Source organism: Balearica regulorum, chromosome 10 (genome assembly GCF_011004875.1).
Source record: "Balearica regulorum gibbericeps isolate bBalReg1 chromosome 10, bBalReg1.pri, whole genome shotgun sequence".
Lineage (NCBI taxonomy): Eukaryota > Metazoa > Chordata > Aves > Gruiformes > Gruidae > Balearica > Balearica regulorum.
Genome location: NC_046193.1, coordinates 10360693 through 10383001, shown reverse-complemented (window position 1 = coordinate 10383001; position 22309 = coordinate 10360693). Strand labels below are relative to the sequence as shown.

General features: G+C 37.7%; 1 protein-coding gene across 1 annotated transcript in view; it reads left to right on the top strand.

The window, feature by feature from the left end:
• Window positions 1–3303: 3303 nt before the first annotated feature.
• The window catches only part of IL17RD (interleukin 17 receptor D), a 51078-nt gene continuing 32072 nt past the window's right edge, over window positions 3304–22309 (top strand). Inside the window, exon 1 of the mRNA XM_075762023.1 lies at window positions 3304–3661. Within this exon, the coding sequence (XP_075618138.1) occupies window positions 3434–3661 (228 nt within the window). The 5' untranslated portion in view covers window positions 3304–3433. The remainder of the gene's footprint in view (window positions 3662–22309) is intronic.

The window sequence follows — 22309 nt, the reverse complement described above, 5'->3', positions numbered from 1 at the left end:
GAATGGTCGTGCCCTTGCTGAAAGTGTCCACATTGATTTCATAAAATCTTTCTTATTTTTTTTCTTAAGGTTTGATACTAGAAGATCTTCCTCCTTTTTATGCTAGATGCTCATTCCCTAGGTAAACCATCCCTGTGTAAGTGGGTCACTTCAGTATAAGTGGTTATTACCAAAGGATCTGGTTGTTTTGCCTTCCAGTTATCTGCCAGACAGAGTTCCAGAAGACCCGTTCATTGTGGATTTCCTGTTCTGGCATTTATTTGTGCTTTTATGGAGAGTGAGATTTTGATTCCAGAACTGTAAGAGGTTTCTGAGGTGCTGCTGATCTTTTAGTATACCATCTGCTTGGTTCACCATAGCTCATCCTCATTGTCTAACAGTGGGTGGTGGTTATCTGTAACAGAAGTGGGATATTGCAATAGTCATGATTGTCTGACTCAGCTGAATACTTGTACAAGCATGATGCCTACTTTCTGGCCCAAAAGTGAGCTGTTTTCATAACTCCTTTTGCAGTCAAGGTCAGTCTCTCTTGGGAGAGATTTCAGTGCTAGAAATATGAAGTATCGATGGAGCATACAACTTCCATGTCTAAGAAGGAATTATCGCTGAGCGATAGAAAAATTCAGTAGGGAATCTTTAACCATATTTTTGGATGTTTTTATTACATGAGTTTTCATGTTTTTATAGGAACTACTGAGTTCTCACTGTCCCCTCCATCTGGGAACAGCTGCTCAGAAAGGGGAAGGGAAAAAAAAAGTTTTTTAGCTTTAAGCAGGAAGGTAGAGTGGCAACTAAAACCAGCTGTAGAATGCATGATACTGATACCCATGACTTCTGGATATTATGCATTCTACACCATTTGGAAACAAGAGACTGTTGTAAAAAGGACAAAAGAGCCTACAGAAAAGCAGAGTCCCCACAACCACTTTTGCCCTTACATTAGCTAGCAGCATTTTGGAGAATCTAGCTAAAACTGTTAACTGCTGTCATTTGATTCCCACCTCTCCCCTACCCTTTTCCACGAAAGACTTCAGTGGAAGTTATTCTAAATGCATACAAAGCAATGGAATACTTCCGTATTCAGTCCGTTCATTCACGTTAGTAAGTTTGCCATAGTGGCAGCATGGAGATAATTTTTTTCAGGTGTGTCATTTTGTTATTAGCTTAAGCTCAACCATTGGGAAGGGGGCATCAATGCTGATTTTTGTCAGATGGCATCTTTCTTTTGTGCTACTAAGTTTGAGGTCTTAGTAAATTGATCATTTTGCTGCTTTCTAGGTACTGCTAGTGCAATCAGTGGTAGCCGAGAGTTCTTCAGTTCTTCTGCTACCTTGGAAATGTGACTATTCATTCTGTATCTTTGTTTATATTAAAATCATTGTAAACTAATGCACCAATAGAACAGATACTGCTATTTTTCCTCTTAATTCTCACTTTAAAATGTCAGCAGTCTAGAACTCTGTTAACAGAAAATGCCAAACAAATTTCCTCATAGTTTAGAAGGAGATCTGTTTGCAGATCAATGGAGATGTGCTCAACAGAGAGTCATTGCTTGCCATAGGTGGTTATGGGCAGCAGAGACATTATTGTCCTTTAAATAAATTCCTTTCTTTAGCTGTAATATTGTGTTGCTTTATGTCCTTTGTAATGCATTAAAACATAAAAGGGCTAGTTGTTTAGTTTTTGTATGGCCTGACTTGATTTTAAAAAAAGGCTTATATAGTTTTCAAGCCTGTTTGGTCACTTCTGAATTATGCAAGGAGAAAGTAAAGCAAGAATATGGAGATAGAAGTGTGTAGTGTACAGTGAAAAAACACGTGCTGAACTTTAATTCTGGTCTGGGATATGCTTAACCTGAGAAAATATGTCATCATAAAATCAGTGAAATTCCACCTATAGAATGAGTAATCTTAATATGCCCTTTTTCAGAATTCCAGCCTGCAGGGGAAATGGAGATCAATAGTAAGCATCATTTGTTCCCAGAGCCTTAAAAGGAGTATGGCCTAATCTCAAATTTGTGCTTAAAAATGTTTAATGGTGAGAATCTCCTTTCTGTTCATGTCACATGAAGGGCTATGACCATCCTGAAGTCACAAACCTGTTTTCAAAGGTAGCTGTGAGTGCAAGAACTGTGATTCATCAACTTAAGCAAGCAGTTTAATAGTTTTATTGTATTATTTTTGTCAGTAGTCACAAAGCATGGAAACCCCTATGATAGGTATAAAACCAGTACTACTTTAAAATTACCGACTGGTCATGTTTCCTTTCAACTGATTGCCTTAGTGGCAGTTTTGCATACTATTTTAATCCAAACCACAATGTCTTTTATAATACTGATGGGTTTGTCTATTCCATTAGGATTATGGTTTTGTCCAATATTAATCATAGCAACAGAATGTACTACAATCAAACTTTTAAAAAATAATTGGAGTTAACTGATGTGTAAAAGTGATGTATGATGAGGCCCTGAGCTACCTGATCTAAACCTGAAGTTAGGACTACTTTGAGCAGGCGGTTAGAGCTAATGACCCCCTGAGGTCCCTTCCAAGCTTAATTATACTGTGATTCTGTGCTTTGGAGGAGCCTTGGGCTTCTGTGTCTCTTACATGATTTTGAGAATTTCAGGCAAAGGGTTTGTAACTGATATAATTCACTGATATATCAGAGCAGCTTGCATTTGAAATTTGTTAGCAACATGATTTGTTTTCTTTTAAAGAAAAATGTTTTGGTCAAAGCATGTAATACCAAAATTAACTGTAGAGACTCCAATTAAAAAAAGTTGAAATATTTATTGCTACAATTTCTATTGCATTTTCTGCAATTGAAGTTCTATGGTAGTATATTCCTCCACTGTGTGTCTTTCTTAATATTATTTCATGTATTACTCTTTAATTGTTAAAGACCTATGATTGATTTTTGGCCTGTGGCCCTGATCTTGCAAAGTACTGGGACTGCACTGCTGTGGTTTCATGAAGATCAGTAAAGCGGCACCTATCCTTCCTTGATTCTGCGGGAAAAAACCCAACCCAAACCCATAGGTTACTGTGAACTGTATCCAGTGTAGTAAATGGAGCATCAATATGGTATGGCACCGTGTATAACAGATCGGGAAAGACGATCAGGTACTGGCTGAACCCCGCTATTTTTCAGGAAAGCAGCACAAACCCGCTGTTGTCCCTGCGGAGCGGGGAGGCCCCGCGTACGGAGCGCTCCTGGGGAAAGGTGCACACGTGGAGAGAGCGGCAGGAGCGTGCCCGGCTAATTCCCATTGTTGTTACTTGCAAGGGCTGCCGAGTCTCCGCGGCCCAGAGAGGCCCCCCCCCGCCCGGGGCTCTGCCAGCGGCGCGGGGGGCGACGGGGCCGAGCCCTGTGCCCGGTCACAGGCGCGGGCCCGGTCGAGGAGGAGCCCCCCGCCCCCGGGCCGGCGGTGCGCATGCACACAGAGGCGGCAGCGGCAGCAGCAGCCCTCCGCCCCCGGGGCCGCTGGGCTGCCTGCGCTCTCCGGGCGCTGCCGGGGTTGCTGCAGACCATGGCACCTGGGCTGAAGCTCAGCTCCTTCCTCTTCACCCTCGTCGCCTGTTTCGGTGATCACCGGCTCGCTGGGGCCGCTGGAGGAGCCAGTGGCAGGAAGGGGGCAGCGGCCGATGCTTGCGGAGGGAGGGTGAGTAGAGCGAAGCACTGCTGCTCGGTTCCCCTCGCAGGCAGGCGTGTTCGTGGAGTGGTGGTGGGGTTTCTTTTGTTTTGTTTTGGTTTTACCCCCCCCCAAACTGCAGTGTTTGAGGGAAGATGCTGAGAGTTCCCCAAGTTCGGGTCTCGGGCACTGTCCCGTGGGCGAGTGGCCGTGGGAGCACTACAGGTGGGATGGGCGCTTCCCCGGGTGTGCAAGGAGGGAGCGGGCTGCCATTGAGGGGAAAAACGTCTTCTGCAACTAATAAAGCTGCTCCAGGGCTCTGCATCTGGTAGTTAATTTGCGGCCGGGAGAGAGGGTGGCATTTGCCGGGAAGGGATATTTATTGGTTTCTCGCCTGGGGGAGGGAGGCATCTTGTAACCAGCGAGTGTGAAGAAGTCACTCAACAGGTCTTTTACCGCCAGCGCTCTCCCCTTAAGTCGACCTGCGCTGCGAGAAGGATAAAAGCGATCACTTGGGCTTTGTTATTTTAATGATTCTAGGCCGGCTTGGGGTTTTAGCTTTAGGCCTGATCATTATACAGAGGATGTAGGAAATTTACGGGAGGGGGAAGGGGAGAGGAAGGTGATAAACATTTTGTTACTGGTCTTTGCCTTTTGGTCCTGTTTCTGGTGTGTTTTGCTGTCAGACTTTTCTTCCCTTTTTGCTATTTTTAAATAACTTTTGAGTTGTGCGTTTTGTTTTGGTTTTTCCTTTCTCCTGATGTCTAGTTACGAATTTAGGTGAAGCGTGGTGATCCAGGAACACCGGAGGGAACACAACTGACTTTCATTGCTTTTCCTTTTTGTTAGACTGTCACTAAGCATTTTCTTGGTTTCAGATCAGATCCTTTGAGAACGTTACTGCAACACACAGTTCAGAAGTTTGTAGGGCATAGTTTAGAAAGGCGAAAGCCTTGGAAAATGTGTAAGAGAAGAGTGTGGAAAAACAGACTTAAAACCCTGATAGAGCTTAAGACCTAAATCTTTGTGTTGGATGGAACTGTTGAATGTCTAAATTCCACTATTAAGTCTTTTTAACTTAGAATTAGGAATAAAATGTTTTGGCTCAGTATGTCTATTGTATGTTTCGCTAGACATAGGCAGGATACTCCACATGCTTGTGACGACCACTGTGTGTATTTCTGTCAAGTTTTGCATCAACTGTTGAGTAAATTATCACTATTAAAAGTCATAACACTTGATTAGTGTATTTTGACATTTATAGAAATATGCAGATGTAGTTTGTATTGGATTTATTTTTGCTTACATAATTGTCATTGTGTGTATTAAACCTGAATGTACCACAACATCATTCTTCTAATACAATTATTTTGACTGGCTTTTTGATCAGTAAAAATTACACTCTCTTCAATTAGCATAAAATCCCCTTTGTCTTTATTGCTCAAAACAAATGCAACATTTTAGCTTATTAAATATTTGTACTAGTTTCTGGTTTTATTATATTTTCAGCTTCAAGTTCAAACTTGCCTAGCCAATTTATTAGATATCTTGTCAGATTGTTTAGTTATAATTTCCTAGTCTGGTTTTGTAATACTAATCTTGCTTATGACTGTCTACGTAATCCAGGCAGGGCAGCATTTATTAGAGTAATGACTGCAGGATGGTACCCATTGTCTCAGTTATGTGGTATTTATCTTGGTCTGCATGTAAGTTTTGAGTAGACTTGACATACTCTTAAATGACTGATGGCCCCTCTAACACATTGTCTGCTCTGGAGCAGGGTTGCCTTTGAAGTAGTACCCTGTAGGAAGTAAAGAGACTATTTGCTCTATTAAAATTCCTTGGTATTTCCTCTGTTTAACCACAGGCCACTTCCCCTCTGCCACTCTAAACACTGCAGGGACACTGACTGATTGAAAAGACACAAGCCCTGAAGTAATTGTATCCTATTCAAATAGATATTCCTATTGCAGGTTATTCATACGTAGTGTGTAATTAATGTATGCTAAGGGCATGAATAAATCTTAACATTCTATATAAAGAAAGTAAAAATGTCTAGTATGCATTAAATGAAGCAGTTGAATTGAGGTAATTCTCAATGGCATAAACAAACAATCTAGAAAAATACCTGTTAACTTTTAATACTTGTTTAATCTAAGGAGAAATAAAATGTGGAAAGCTGGGTGTTTGTACATTCAGATACACACACACGTTGGATATTTTCCTCTGCTAAAACTGAATGCGTGGTGCGCTTCCCACCTCCAATGAATGTTTTTTATTGTTAGTTTCTGAAAAACTGCATTGCATCTTACTACATTTATACAAGTAATGCTCACTTTCTTTTCACTCTACAAAATACCATTTTAAGTTTCCTCCATATTTTGTGGCAGCAAATGCTTGACTTGATGAGAGCATATTACTGGACTATGGTTAAAAGAATGTGATGAGGAAGTATTTGATGTTTTGATTTGTAGCTCCTGAAATTATTCTTAATAGCTAATGTTTTAATGTTTTCAAAACTAAAGTCTTCAAATGTGATTTTTTTTTTTTTTTTTTCCCTACAACTTCCATCACAAAATATGTGCTTGTATTAACCACCTTCTCTAGTAATACTTTGGCATTTGTCTTGCAAGCTCAACATATATCTGCAGCAGGAAAGCAGTTAATGTCAGGACAAGCAACTTAACGTTACTGTTGTTAAGAATTATCAGTGATTTCAATGGATCCAGGATTTTAGAATTTGGATTGACTTTGCTAAGTCTAGGATTTCTTTCATTGATGTTTAACAGAAATTTTGAGGTATTCCTACAGTTAATGTTATTTCAGATTAAGGTAGAACATTTGCTTAAAGCAGAATAGTATTGCAAAGTAGCTTTCCATATGGATAGTCTTTCCATATGGACGGTCTTACTACATCATATACATACCTTCATCCAGAAAAAATAAATCGGGGAAGGGCCTCTTTTAATCTAGAATAAGTATGTCCACATGGGGAGCTATTCTGGAAAAGTAGTCTCTGAATTTTTTTCATCCTATAAACAAGCCATGAGGTGTACAGAGAAGACAGACTTGGGCTCTGATGGTGATTTGAATGTATTTCAGATTCATTTATTCGGTGTTAAACACATGAGCAACTTTACTCTCAAGTTGTTTTGTAGATTCTAATGGGACTACACACATGAGTAATTTTTTTCATGTTTAATTCCTCTGAAGTTCCTGGCACTGAACTCTGTGCAGTATAAAGCTTAAAATTAATAAGACTGTATGATGAGAAAGAATAAATAATACAGCATTTTAGCAGGCCTCTTCCCCCTCTCCCCTTGTTAGCAGAGAGTTGTACCTTCCTTTGCTCTGCTAAACAAAACTTAGCAGATATACTAGAGGTCTCTGTTCCCGTGCATTCTCCCCTGAAACTCCCTCTGTCATCTTCTGCGCTCTTTATTTAAGGAGCTTTCTATTTCCTTTTCTCTTTCATAGCAGACTCTGAAGATCCTAATTTCCTACCATCCCACTATCAGGAGCTCTGCCTGTCTCATTATTCTTTAGGCTCATGCTGTTACATGCCTACATTTATCTCCTGAAGCATCCCTCCCAACACACGCTCATTCTTCTGTACAGCTAGGATTTTTCTAAGCGCAGAGCTAAGTCATACTGAAATAATTTTCCCAGATAATACATGTTTTGGGAACTTTATTTAGGAGGAAGAATATCTTGTAAAATTGTAAGAAATAATTTACTGGAGTTTAAATTCCTCTCTTTATTCCTTATTATTTTCCAACAGTTAAAAAATTGGATTTTCTCTTGCAAGGCATTTAAAAATTTTTAAGGTTATTGGGCAGAAGACAGACCTGAGATGAAGCGTGGTGGAAGGTGTTAACATTTGCCATCAGGGGGTTCTTTAATCTATAGACAGTTCCAGAGTTGAAAGCTCTGCAGACCAGATGCCAGGAGTTCTGTGTCCTCCTTTTTTTCTGAATTTTTAGAATCAATAGATTTCTCTCCACTGGCATATAGAACAATGTGATAGCATTTTAGAATTGATTAGATGTGTCATTTCAAGCTTAGTGCATTTCTCTGATTAGACATAATGCAACATGTTGAGTGCAAGGCTTTGCAGGCATGGTCAGTCATGCAGGTAGGCATCTGTATTACTTTTGTTTAGCTTAGAATTTGGCTTCAAGATCACTCCAGGGTTGGGTTTGTTTTGTGGAGGTTTGGTTTTTTTGAGTTTCATTTATCAAGTAGTGTAGCAGAGAATGTGACCCCATTTTTACTCTGGTGTCAAGAAGTATTGGTGACAGTCTGCCTATTTAGGTTAATTTAAAAATGCACAAAGTAGCCTAAGTATATTAATGTTTAAATAAGCAGATGAATGTTTCTTTAGGAACTCTGAGGCTATACAGATTAAATGCTGTGTTTTCAGAATGAGCATTCAAGCACACAACCTAGAGAACAAAATTATGGAAACATAAATCTGCTTATGAACAAGCCTGTAATTGAAACTAACTCTAAGTGTTAACAACAAAAATGTATATCTCCTTGTATGTTGGTGTGAAATTAGGAAGTTTGAATATGATGCTAATCCATAAGCTGTTGACCTGACAAGATTTCTGCAGCTGAAGTCTCTTAGGACTGTTACAGATTTGATTAATTTCCTCTCTAGACCATGTCCCTTAGTTTAGATGCCGAACTCGACTCCCTGTCTGTCTCCTTCCCAAAATCTGCTTTTGAGTAAGCAGAAGCGTAGTAACTACTGTATCGGACTTAATTTAAAATCTTGAGACACTTATTTAAGAACAAGTTCTGCTTTAATAGATTAATACTTTATAGTCCACTGGTGAGAAGATGTTAAGCAATCATGATTAGACGATACTAGCTTTTCTTTAATTAATTATTTGATAATGTTAATATAACATGGATGTTACTTAATTAAAACTGCAACATTAAAACGGTGTTTAATAAGGACCAGCTGTCTTTTCCAACAGATCAGTCTAAAGATGATGAAACAAAGCTTTGATGTGAACTTGCCTGCTTAATTCTGCTCAAAGGCTGAATTTTACCCATAAATTTAGCCTGTTTTTAGAAGCAAACAAGGTAAGAGGAGTGTGAAGTATTACTGGAGAACTGTTAAGCTTGAATACCATTTTTAATTTTCAAAAGTAAAAATATTGTTTTTATATTTAAAGTACGTTGCTTTGTTTTTATATATACTGCTACAAGTATAATGAAGTGTATTTGAAATACTTTTTTTCCTGAAATTTAAGGTTAGTGCTAATGTTTCTATACCATGTGTTGTTTTTAAGTTTAAAAATAAACATTATGCATAAAGACATCACACCTGGAAAAAAACATAAAAGTTATATCAAATACGTGGATGTTTATTTGTTATATCCTTCTCCCAATATTAATTATGAAAAATTATTTTATGGAAGTACAAGTTACAGTAACTTAAAATAAGGGACTGTGGCTACATCAGTACTTATTAAGTACTTATTTTTAGTTCATGGTAATGTGAGACTCTAATGATCAAAATTTAAGTGCAAACTCGAAAAAAGATTTTGTCCATTTATGCATATAGTATTTTACAGTTGTTACATTGTCCAGCTATTTGTCTTTTCTAGCTCTTTTCAATAGGAGGCATCCATCTTGACACTCAAAATTTCTACATGATTTTCCCATAGAGACTTTAACCAGATATATACTGAATAACGTAGCAAATACAGACGTAGGCCAGTAATGGATAGACTCAGTTCTGTAGTTGTACTGCAATATTTATTTAACAGAAACATATATATATTATCACTTTGATGATCCAAAATTCTGCCAGCCAAGCCAGGATATAAATGTGTATTTTAACATGCTTTACATGATAGATTTTACTTTAACGATCATATCTAAGACACAATTTCTGGGTTTATAAAACAAGTACTGGTGACCTCTGTGGATTGGAGAAGATGCCCCTTATCAAATGGGTCTACTGGTGTAAAACAAGCAGGTGTAATTTTTGGAAGGGAATTAAACTGTGTAGACAAATATTAAGGAACAGAGGAAAGTTCAATTAAGAAATGTTTCTTAATAAACTTTAGTTCCTGTCCAGTTTTCTCTGGGTATCCATATTTCAAGTGTTCTATATTGTAAGTTACTTCTTGTTTGCCACGAAAACTCAGAAAACTGTCAGTAAACATACTTCTAATATATCAGTTTTTAATACTATATTTTCTGAAATTCATAAATACTTTATAACTGCAGGTTCTTAACTTTTTTTGGTTTTAGCCTATCAGCAGTGTTTTTACATCTGGCTTAAAAACACTTTGAACACAGTCTTGGTTGGCCATGTGTATAGATATGGGCCTGAGGTTTGTTTTTGAGCAGGGCTTGGAGTAACTTACTTTACAGCGAAGATGCAGCTGATGACTGTATCAGTGTTTGAGTTTTTGCTAAGTCTTCTAGTAACACCAGCTTTCAATGGATCTCTGCTTTCTGTCTTACAAATTGCCTTGTTTGCCACCAGCATTCAGAAGGCTGGCTGATACCTGGTGTGTTAACCCTCTGTTCATGGGGCCTGTTCTGTTTGGTAGTATCAGTCAAATACCCCTAGGAGATACTGTCCTAATACACTGTTTTTTGACTGAAGAATAGCAGTGGGCTTCTGATTAATTTATGGTGTGACTGCAAGGAAGAACATGATTCTGAGGAAAGAAACTTACTGTGATTTAGCAGTACCTTACAGAAATTGTTGGAAGTCAGTTTAGCTAGAGCCCATCTAGCAGAAAGGGCACTAAAAAGTGAAACGATTATGATGAAGCAAGTTAGAGCAGCTGCCAGTCCAGCACTAACTGTCAGTCATACCTGTGCAGGGTCTGACTAAATTCTCATCCCTGCCCAAAGTATAGTCATCAAAGAGTTGGAGGCAGAAGAGATGGAAACAGCACCAGAGGAGCCTGTCATGGTAAAACCAGAACAAGATGAGGTGCAGCTGATGATTCTGGAATAACTTCTAGAACAAGTCACCTGGACAGGTCAACTAGAGCATGTTCTAAGAACAAATTTAAAAGATTTATTTTATTTTTTAGGAAAAAACCCCACCCAACCAACAAACAACAACAACTTTAAATAACCCTCTGAGGAAACTTTACATAAGCAGATTCCAGACCAAGATAGGGGAAGTTGCAGATTAGCAAAAAGGTTTCATGTTGATGATAATGTTTTAAAAGATAGTGTAAGCGGTAGTACACAAAGCCACATGTACAAGTCACATCATTGTTTTGATTCTCCTGTCACCTCACCACTGCATGGATGGACTACAGGAGTGCAAGGGAGATTAAGTGTGCAGGTAGGGATTTGTTCTCTCAAAGTCTGATTTGATTATTAAAAATAATTAAAGCTTGGATTAGAGATTTAGCAAGCATCAGTACATATTTCAGGATATATTGTATTCTTTGGAATTCTGTCTCACTTGAAGGCTGTTACAGTGTTATATCCCTATTGGCTTTGAAGAATTGTTCCAGACATCCTGTTTTATTATTCCTTGTGCTGATAATGGCGCAAAAGTCCCATGGGTATGCCAGAACAACACTGCCTCTTGGACTCTGTTCTTGGTGCATCATTTAGGTAGTAAGGGGATAGCAAAAGGAAGCGAATTCTGTGGCTAGGAAGTATCTGCATCCTAATTTGGTATCCTGTTCAGTGGTCGCCCATATTTTTTCCTCATCTCTTGGCTGTTGATGAAGATTTTTCACACATTTGAAACTCAAAATGCTGTGTTAGATTCTAGTAAAGAACACATATTAAATGGCTGTTTCTGTACTTTTTATGCCCCCTCTATTTCTTCTGTTGGCTTAAAAAGGTAGTTGTCTGCTCCTGCCAGAGCTATCCAGTACGTTAAACTCCACTGTTCCTCCTTCCGCCTGTGTTAAATAATCCATTACTGACCCTAGATGAGTTCCTTAATCTATAATAACCATGTTAAGAGTTAAGTGGGAAATCCTTTTCCTAGTATGTTGTCAGTAATCAGGGCTGGAATTGTGGCTAGCAAAACCTTTTGAATATGTTTATGTAGGTATGAAGTAAAGAGTACAAGAAGATTAATTTCAGTATCAACCTGTAGGTGTGCATGATGCAGAATGTGTAAGGGCTAGGGATTGCTTTCTATTAGATGTCCAAAGAATCCTTTCTCTTTCGTTTCACTGTTAGGACACTGTACCTCTGAATAGCCATCAAGATCTTTTGGGAGAGGGCCATGCACTTCTAGGGCAGGTAGGAAGAAAAAGACCGATGGCTTACCTGTTGCATGAAAAACACATTGATGCTGGCTACAAGACAAGTGAGCAACGTTTTCAATGCAGTGTCAAAATCTATCAGTAGTACATTCCATACTGAACATACGGAATGTGTCATAGCAATCTGTTAAATGCATGTTATGGTGTATCAGCATCCTTTATTTTTCTTATGGATCTGATCTCGGGCTGTTATTCAGCAAGACGGTAAATCTGGGTTTGGGGCACATCACTCTTGTTGCTTATTCTAACGTGCTCAAACAAATGTGAGAGGTAGCTTTGTCCTAGGAGATTTCATGCTAGATCAGGTATCATATCACTTCTTGCAAACCTGAAAGCATAAACTCTGAAATGTATGTTCTGGTTAATTCAACAGAATTAAAGTTGTGTGCCCATGACTGATCTGAATCAAATTTGTACCACTTGGTGATCTGACAGTGTGCAGAGGTGGCTGTGAAATGGTGACCTCTGTTGAGAGAGTCTCCTTGTTAGCAGCATGGAGTCTGCAAGCCAGCAGTCTTTGAGTCTGTACCTGCCTTTTTCCTTTACAAATGTTGTACAGAGCATAACGTGTCGCAGTAATGCAGAGATCATTGTAATGTCTCCAAGGGAAGTGCTGATGAAATGTGTTCTGGTTTCTGAAACCTTTGTATTCTGATGATCTAACGTTGAAAATACAAGCTCTGTCTGTGCTGGAATCCTGAGTTGACAGAAGCTGTAAGGGACAAATGAGGACCGTGCAGAGTTCAAAGGGCCCCAACTAAATGTGTGTATCAGGCCGTAGGTTGCTACAAACTGTGGGTATTAGACTAACAACTAGACAACATCTAAGTCTTGAGGCTGCTATGTGGAGGAGATAATAGGCATGCAGTTCTGCTTGGAACCACGTTCTGTGCGTAAAGGTTTCTAAATAATGGATTTCTGTCTATCTGATTCTCTTGCCCTACAAAATTGTATGCAATAACTTTCTATACCCACTGTAATATGGCAGTGCTGGATTTTCCTCGTGGTTGGTGGGCAGACATGGATTTTAATTTCTGACCTTCCCTATGTTCTTCACTCTTATATCAGTGGGAGGGACTAGATATTTCTGATCTTACTTCTGACTACATTCAAATCCAACCAAGCAATCAGTGACTTCCCTGACTTTTTTTGTATACGGCTGTGGGAAAATTCCTGGTTGGCTGGCTATGAATTAATGAAAATCCTTAGAATGCTTCACTAATGATAGCTCCTGTGGCTTTAAAAATGCTATTCCCTTTTTTAATTTGAGGGAGGTCACAGAGGTTTACAGAAACTAAGAAAAGAAAACTTAACATCTGGTTGTGCTCTGTTGATGACTGCTTTTGTGTGAAGAAAAGTTATGGCGTCTCCTCAGCATCAAACGCATTCAAGGTGATCCGTTCTAAGAACTCTTTGCAAGAATACTTTTCACTCAAACTGTTTTCTAATTAATTTTGCTTTGTATTTTCAAGTGGAGGATTTTAGTCTTCCATGGGAATCCCAAACTCATAATATTGACACTTAAAATACACCCTACCTTTATAAAATAAACTTATTTTCTTGAGTTTTGTATTTATAACGTAAAAAATACTTATATATGTTTCTAATATTTTCCTTTAAAATTGTAGAATTCCAAGATTAAAACAAGCTATTGGGTTAGATTCTGGGATTCATAAAAGGAATTTTTTTGTAGTTTGCATGTCCGTGGTGAAGTTCAGTTTCATCTATTTGCATAAAGTTCCAAAGAGTAATCTGATTTGTAAAGGTCCCCTCTTATAATTTTAATTTTACAGGCTAGAAGAGAATGATTTAATTTTTTAAAAATATTGCAGGTTAAAATTATGTATGAATTTAGTTTAGCTAGTAGAAAGGCATAGTATGAGAATGTTTACGTCCAAACAGTAAATTTTCTAAATTGTTAAAACTAGAAGCTATCAGCTGCTCCGTTAAACACATGTATTCCAGGTGTGACTGGCCTGGAATTAGAAAGCATTAAAAAAATACAACTTTAGAGACTTTTAATAGTCACATTATCTTTTTATTTTATACAATGATTTAAACTGTATATGGGCCTCTATTTGTCATCTACTTGTAGAAACACCACCCCTATCTGTTTTCCTTTTAAACATAGAATCCGAAGGGGTTTGTTGGGGGGTTTTGTTTCTGTTGTTTGTGGGGGTTTTGTTTAAAGAGCTAAAATCCTACCTGTTAAAGTTTTGATGGGACTTTGTCTTTTATATCTCGAGTGGCATGATGCTTTGTGATTACCTAGCCCTGAACAGCTATGACGGACTTCAGTGCAAAAGCCGGGTGCTTTTCATGCTTGGAGAACAGCCTCTTCTCTGGCTGCTTCTTTGTGTATATGGGAATATTACCCCCCACTGAAGCAGGACACAAGTTCCGTTCACTTCTACAGTAACGTCCCATGTGGAGGGTTTTTGGGCGCATCTTCTCAGCACAGGGCAGTGCTCCAGACAGCCGAACTAACTCAGAACAACCTAGCTGAATACCAGGAGCAGGTTAGCTGTGTTAGTGGGGCATCATACTTGTGTTCCTGGCTGACGCAAAGCAGAGCAGTCTGCTAGCATGGCAATTTCTGATGCTCAGGCTTTCTTGATAATAGCTATCTTCAATCTCAGTGTTGCGTAGGTGTGTCCTGGAACAACCCTGATTGTGTGTTGTCGTAGAGTGGGTAGTACACTGTAAAGTTACATCTTAGTTTATCACATAGCAATAACTTCCTTTACAAACACGCCTTTAGGGATAGATTTTTTTTTTTTTTTTAAAATGTACCAGGGTAACTTTGGTTAGCTGCCCAGACAATGAAGAATTCCATCCCTTTCCCCTGTCTGAGCTATTCAGGTGCCAGTCTGTATCTTGTCTGAAAGCCCTTGTAAAGCCTGCATGCACTGCTTTATATTCCTCCAATTTCTATGGGGATCAATGTTATCTCCCTGTCTGGGCTTGCCCCTCATTATAGGCAGTAGTAACGAAATGAGGATGGAAGTTGGAACCGGTAAGTTGTGCAATTTACTCTGAGTATAAAGACTGCTCTGTCTGGATGAGCTTTAAATATGGTGTGGGAAGGGGGCGTTGCTGAATTGCAAACCTTTTCAGCAAAGTTTTCAAGCTTGTGCTGGGCTTCCCCTTGAAGTCTTAGAGATATGGGGTATAAATGGGCGATTTAAGCTTCACCCTGTAAGTGTGAGCAGATTCTTCGAAGCTTGGAGTGGGATTCTGAAAAAGAATGGAGTGCCCTAACTCCTATTAACTTTCAATGGGATTTGTTCTCTTTTGTGGCTCGGGGTGTAGTTACATTTTATATTGACTCAGCAGTGAAGCTGGTTAGTGAAATTTTCACTCCCATCTGCTTCCTGCCACTTTGGTGTTGCCATTTGCCCTTCCCTCCCCACCTGTTTTAATGCACCTGTCTGTGAGCTGCATTGTAAATTACATCATTAAAACAGTTTAAAAGTATCCTTTTGTTTGTTTTCTTTTTCTTTTTACAACTGGGGTCATTTCAATGACATGGATAAAATGAAGTCCCCATGCAGTTATGTTAAGTATATGTTCAGAAGTGGTGAACTTAGAGTATGAAGGAAGAGCCAAGGACTGGACAGAGGAGTTAGGAAATCCCTAAGCTAATTTTGTGATTAAGTCAATGTTCCATGTAACTATTCAGATTCTTTTAAAATTCCCACCCTTGAGGTGTGTTAGTCTTCTAAAGGTATCTAAATTATCTCATCAAAAGAGTTTGAGGTTAGTCTACTGAGCATATATGAAACTTTAAAGTCTAAATTATCCAAGATTTTTCCTGTGAACATTTTTTAAACAGTGAAAATTTTTCACAAGCAAGCAAACGATAATGTTTCAGAAATCACTTCAGCATTTGTTGAAATGCAGCCAACTCTGTGGTGGAATACAGAGTGCGTGGTAAGGCTATACGACCCTTCCTGCCAGGAAATGAAGAGTAGTGTATTCATTTGCAACCTGAGGGGGGGACCTCGCCATATAGCCTAGAGATTTTGAATGGAATTTGGGCAGATTACCACTAGAATTACAGAATGACCCACTAGGTCTTATATAACTCTCTCTATTTCTTATCTTGCTCTGAAGACGGCATCTCCTATTAGTACAGTATCTATGAGCGAATTTGTGTAGTTAAGTTGTTAAGTAGTTAATTGTACAGTTAAGGATTATTCCCCATTATAAAAAGCTTTGATTTTATTTACTGTGTCACAGTTTTGTCTGAGGCCACCTGATAATGCTTCAAAGGCATGTATTAAAAGCCCCAAAAGAAGAAAGAGCCATATATATATATAGCCTGATGGTTTTGTTATAAAAGACTATCTTAATGTTTTGCTTTTTCTGTTGTATCATACAAAATATTTAGCTAAGATACTTTTCAAAGAATCAGTAACATGATCTATTCCAAAACAGTTAGAGCTTTGCTTTATAGTTTACATTTTTTTTCAGCAAATTATGTTGGTGGTGCTTAATAATTGCCTTAGTTTACCCTCTGACAGGAGTAATAGGTTAACCACAAAAAAAGTTAAAATAAGAATCAAAAAGACAAAGCAAACACCTAACTTAGACTGACCCGTAACAGGTGAAAAGTTATTATTCCATGCCTCTTCAGAACATCAATGGAAACAAAGCCTTTATCTTTTATTCATTAGTTAGGAATAATGCAAGTTGGGATAGCTTAGGTTTCTCCATATAGTTGCATTTGTAAGAGTAATTCACTAATCATGCCATTCACTTTTGGCGTTCTTTTTCAATAAGGACCACTAGCCGTGAAATGTCATGCAGAGGTTTGAAAATGGGACATTCAGCTCACTAAAGAATGAGCTGCAAGGACAGAACTTTCTTTTTTATTACATTCTGGCAGTAAATGTAGGAATCAAAGCCACAAAATAAGTGGCAGAATAACACCTGGTATCATCTAACAATGCTGATAGATATGGATGACTATTGTTCGCTGTAGCCACATTACATTTAGTATATATGGTTTAGTTAGTTATATTCCATTGAACCATGGAAGTTAGCAATATGTAAACTCCAGTAGTTTATTTGCATGCTTGTGTGTGGAAAGTTGACTTGTAGTTATAGATATGATTCCTGCATACACACTCCCCGCCCCAATATGGTTAGTTTTTGTTGCAACAGAGAAAATAATTGTTTCCGTGTTTATATTTACATTCAAATCCAAGTAGTAGTCCTGTTCTAAGTTATCATTTACATCGGAAGTGAAACTTGCTGGTCTTTGGATCTACTTCTCAATTTACCACAATAATGTAATTTTATTGTAAGAGATGAAGGTTTAAACCGAAAGGGGTTTATATTCTGTATTGTATTTATCTTCCTGTTCAATGTTTTAGGATTAGCTATTTCTATATTCAGTTTAACTTTGATAAAAGGAAGTCAAGTAAAAGTTTGAGAGAAATACAGGTTCAATTTAACTTTTTAATCTGTGTGTGTAAATGCTTAAGCTCTTAGAACTTATGTTGCAGTTCTGGCTTCTTAAGTAAGATGACTGCTAAAAGGAAACTTGTTCATGGTATTGACTTTGTGTATAGAGACTTTTTTGTTAAAGTGATTGTTTACCACAGAAAAAAGATCAGTTAGTGTGCATGGGTCTATAAAAATAAAAGGTTAAAAATTATTGCAAATACTTTTTTTAGTATTCTTAAATTCAAAAGAGTTTTTTTTTTCATAATTTGATCAAAGTCACATAACCTGTGGCTCTGTTTTTGTTACACATGCTGATGGTCTGTGGATAACATTACATTTTTTCAGCATGAAACTGAACACTTCAAATCCCTAAAGCGGTCTCAAATTTATGGTTAATAAAAGAATTTATTGTACTGGATGTCATCTGTTATATCACTCTGGGAACAGAAACTGGCAGTGAGTGGACAGGAAATATTTCCATTTCAAATCGCTTCAATCTTATGGTCTAGGGCGAAAGTGTCTGATTTCAGAAAAATCACTGTGAATATCGATGCAATAGAAGTTTTTTATTTAAGAAGAGTAAAATCTTTTTCAAATATTTCTTTTTGCTGTATAGTATTATATATGAAGATAAAGATTGTCAGGTAAATATCTGTATGTGCCAACTGAACAGCAATTTGATGGGTTACTGTACGGTGGCCAGCCTGCTTCAAAGTCTCAGAGCTTTGTATTTGTAATTGGTTGGTTTTTTAAGAGTGTGAACTCCTATGTGGTGATTAGGTTCTTCCAGCTTAATGGAGTTCTTCAAGTTGTCTCCTTTTCAAATGTATTATGAAGTGTGAGATCCACAGATTGTAACTTTATTAATGGAAACTTCAAGCAGTCAGATGGAAGTTTCTGTATATTTTTCGTGTGTTGAGTAGTAGTTGAGCAGCTCTACATTTTAAAGTATTTAAAGCATTTCAAGCAATTACACATTTTAAATGGATGTGTTTGTCTAGGGGATATCATAACCAGAGGGGAAAAATGTTTTACATTTTGCTCTTCAGCATGTATTAACATCCTGAAATATTCCATTTTTTGTTTTCATACCGTTGTGTGTTAGTATGTGGAAATATACAATCGGTCCCAAACTTTTATAACCTTCTTTAAAAGATATGTTACAGAGGCAGAAGTGTTGATTTTTTTAAAATTTTTTTTCTACAAATGGTATATGAGACTAAAATCTATTTATTGAAAGATGGGTGTCAGTTTAACTTTTTTTTCAGTGCAAACCAGCTTATCTGGTGTTATTTTGAGGAAAGTCATGTGAGGTGAAAACATTACCATGTAATGGCCATGTGAACACTAAATCTGATAGACAATTTTTGAGTCCTTTTTAACTAATTAGATATATATATATTATGTTTTAACTAAGAGGTGGAAGAAGAAAGGAATTCATGGTAGAGTTCAAAAGGAAATAATAAAAGTATGGTTGCTTTCCTTCCGGGACTGAATATACCTTCATGTGACATGGGTTAGAAATCAGTAAATAGAGAAATCAGTTCCGAAGCTTTTTATTTGTTATTTTACAGAACACGGGCAACAGTGAACTTGGTGCGTCCCCTGTCTTGGAAGATCTGGACTGGAGTAATGAAGATCATCAGATCAGACAGAAATTAAATAGGGTTCAGATAATACTTGTTGTATCTGCTTGATTGGTTTCTGTCCAATCATGGTAAAATTATTACACAAAGCTAACTATTTACTTAAAAATCAAGAGAAAAGTTAATATACCCTGTCACTAAAATCAGAGCAGGTGATTATTTTACCTGACTTGACATCCTGTTTCTGCCAGATTGTAATGTAGTGTCTTGAACATCAGCTTGGGAAAGCTCAGCATACTGCCACTGTAAACGTGACCTTTGTTCATCCTTAAATGTTTTACATATGAACTTTGTAAGTGGATTTGTTTTTTTTTTTCTTCCCGTAAGCCTCAGAAGATTGTAATTTTGGTTTCAAATCATTCTTGTCAAATTTATATCAGCACTTATTACCAGTTATTCTGATTATACTATTACAATAACTTAACCTCACACCTTATTACTAATCAAAACAACTCAGGCAAATAATCCACAAATTATAATGTGGAAAACTGTGTCTATTTTTTTTTTTTTTTATAGGCAAGCCTTAGCTTCTGTATGTCAACTCTGCATCAAGTAAGTTATTTAGGTGTAGGATTTTTTTCCTGTTTTGCCTTCCTGCAAAGCTGAAAAACAAGCCTTAATAGGGTCAGGATTTGTTACTTAGGTAATTTGGAAAAGTTTTATTATCTGAGATGTGGGCTAAAAAAATAATTAATTAAATCCGCATGTAAAAACAAAGCACTCCCCGTTTAAAGATGGGAAAAGTTTAAACTATGGATTTGTTCTAAAACTTATTAGTTACTATGAACATCATGAAAGGACCTGACCTGAAATCTGCATCTCGTTATCCTGAGTGGTATGTATATGTACACAGTATAAATGGAAGTCCTTGCTCTAAGTACTTTGCTATCTGAAATTATTTCACAGACAACTGAAGGAAAGGAAATTCTGTTATCCCATTTTGGAGATGTGAAGCTAAGGCACAAAAGGTATTAAAGTACTTCCTCTAAGTTGTAGATATAGGGTATGGATAAAGGAGGAAATGAATCTGTGTTTCCCAAGTCTCTGAGCAGGGAGAAATCACAAGATGATTCTTCTGTTCAAAATACAGTGCAAAACGTGTTTGTGTGTTTTCTGTGTTTTTTTGTAATGGTCAGTGCTTCATGTCTAAGGCAGTACACGCAGAATTAGCTGAGAAGGAAAGTGAGATGAAGAATCTTTTTTCAGTCTTAAGGCTTTTAGAATTGTCACCACGCTCCTTATGGGTATGTGCAACACCACAGGAACATGCTGGTCTATGACTGGACATTATAAAATATGCCATGGTGATAATCAGTTACAGTCTCTTGCATACTGGCACCTAGCCTAGCTTGACCTTTCAGGTGTTACCGCAATAGAAATGCTATGTAAGAAAATATGTCTTAGGTGATTTTTTTTTTTCCCTCTTGAACAGCTTATGTGTTTGATGTAGTATTCTAAAATGATTTTTTGTTCCTGGCAATTTTAGTGAGGTATGTGAAATTGTAGTTTAGGATACCCTCTCTTCGGGTTCCTTTAGCTTGTGAGGACTTAGTGAGGAATGAGTCTGGATCTTATTGGTGCTGCTTGTATGGAAACCAGAGGAATTTCTTTGGAGCAGCACAGCAATGGTATTTTTCCTGAGGCTAAATGCACTTTGTACCATTCCTGCATCTTGTCAGAGTTGGTCATGAGAGAGTAGACCCATATGCCAAGCCTGCATTTCTACATTGAGCGTTTGGTTTTAGGGTCCTGTTATTTTTCCCAAGGTGTGATTTCATATTATTGATTAGTGAGTTATGTAAATTTATCATTCAAAAGAAAGCTGTTTTGACAGAAAAACTAAATGTTATAAAGATGTAAATTTTCTTCACCATATTTTTTTTTAAATTGGATAATCTAATTTTAACCAATAATATAAGAACAGAAAGTGCTCCAAGGTTCTAAGAACTGGGTAAGAGCAATCCTTTGTGAAAAAGATTCAGAATGAAAGTATTGCAAGACCTTAAATAGTAGTTAAGCAAATGGCAGCAATGAAGTATTTTAAAGCCCAAGCAGGTTGTGATACAGGTTGTGTCAGTGTTTTGGCAGATACCGCATTTCATGTCAAGTAGTGTATTGATTAGTATGAAAATGGCAGTTATGAACTAGCCATGTACTGTATGGATAGAATGTGTAACCTTTGCTTTGGCCTACTTTCAAAAGCACTTAACATTAAATATGTAGGAAAAATGCATCTCTTAAACTGTTTTACTTGTTCAAGTGTATTATAAAGTGTGATATCCATAGGGTGTGACTTTTATTAGTGGAAACTGAATGCAGTCAGACTGGAGTTTCAATACTATTTCAAACATTAAATGTCTATTTTAAAATAGGTTCCCTTTTTTAGTAGTGAAAAACCTCATGGGACTTGATAGCACATAATGCCTAAAGAGTTTGCCAGTACAGATATACTTAAAGAGTTTGCCAGTACAGATATACTTAAAACACACACTTCCCCCCCCCCCCCCCCCCCCCCCCCACCAGTAAGATTTATCAATATGTAATGCTTTTCCAATCCAAGTACTGGAGAGAGATGAGCACACAGGAGTATTTGAATGTGTTCTGTCTTCATCTCTTTTCTTCATTGTGAAAATCCTCAACAATCTTGATGGCAGAAACTAGTCTGTGTAAAAAGAAGGTTGAGTGGCACAATTAGGGACAAACTATATGGATCTGCAGAGTGTGAAAATCAAAACTCTAGGAGAAGACAGTCAGCCTTGGTGATCAGATGAATTCAGAGGTAAATATTATTCAAGACTGGCAGTTCATCTTTAGAATGTGTCCTCAGAAAGCTGTGTTTTGTATGGTTTTTATTGTGTTGTGTTCAAGTTTCTGACATTGATCATCATTTGGCAGAACTTTTCCTACTTAAATGGCTGTAAGTGGGGAAGCTCCAGTTTGCTTGTAGAGAGGGGCCAGTATAGTTGGAATATTTGAGTGCTATTTCTTCCAAGTATCCTTCAGGTAGGTCAGAAGTGTTTGTGCAGCTTTGTGTATATTTCTGACACATTCCAAATGGAGTTTTTTTGGCTGCATTTGTGATTGCTGTACTCCATAGAGGGTAACCAGGAGTGTATAAATTCCCTGGCAGCTGAAGCTTTAAATCTGCAGCCACCAAATGTATCTGCCTGTGTCTCAAGTTCAACCATGTGGATCATCAGTACATAGTAAGCACTGGACCTTCTAATCCTCATTGCTGATTGTATTACTGCTTAAGCTGTGGGAATAATTTTCATTTTTGTGGACCAGGACTAGACAGA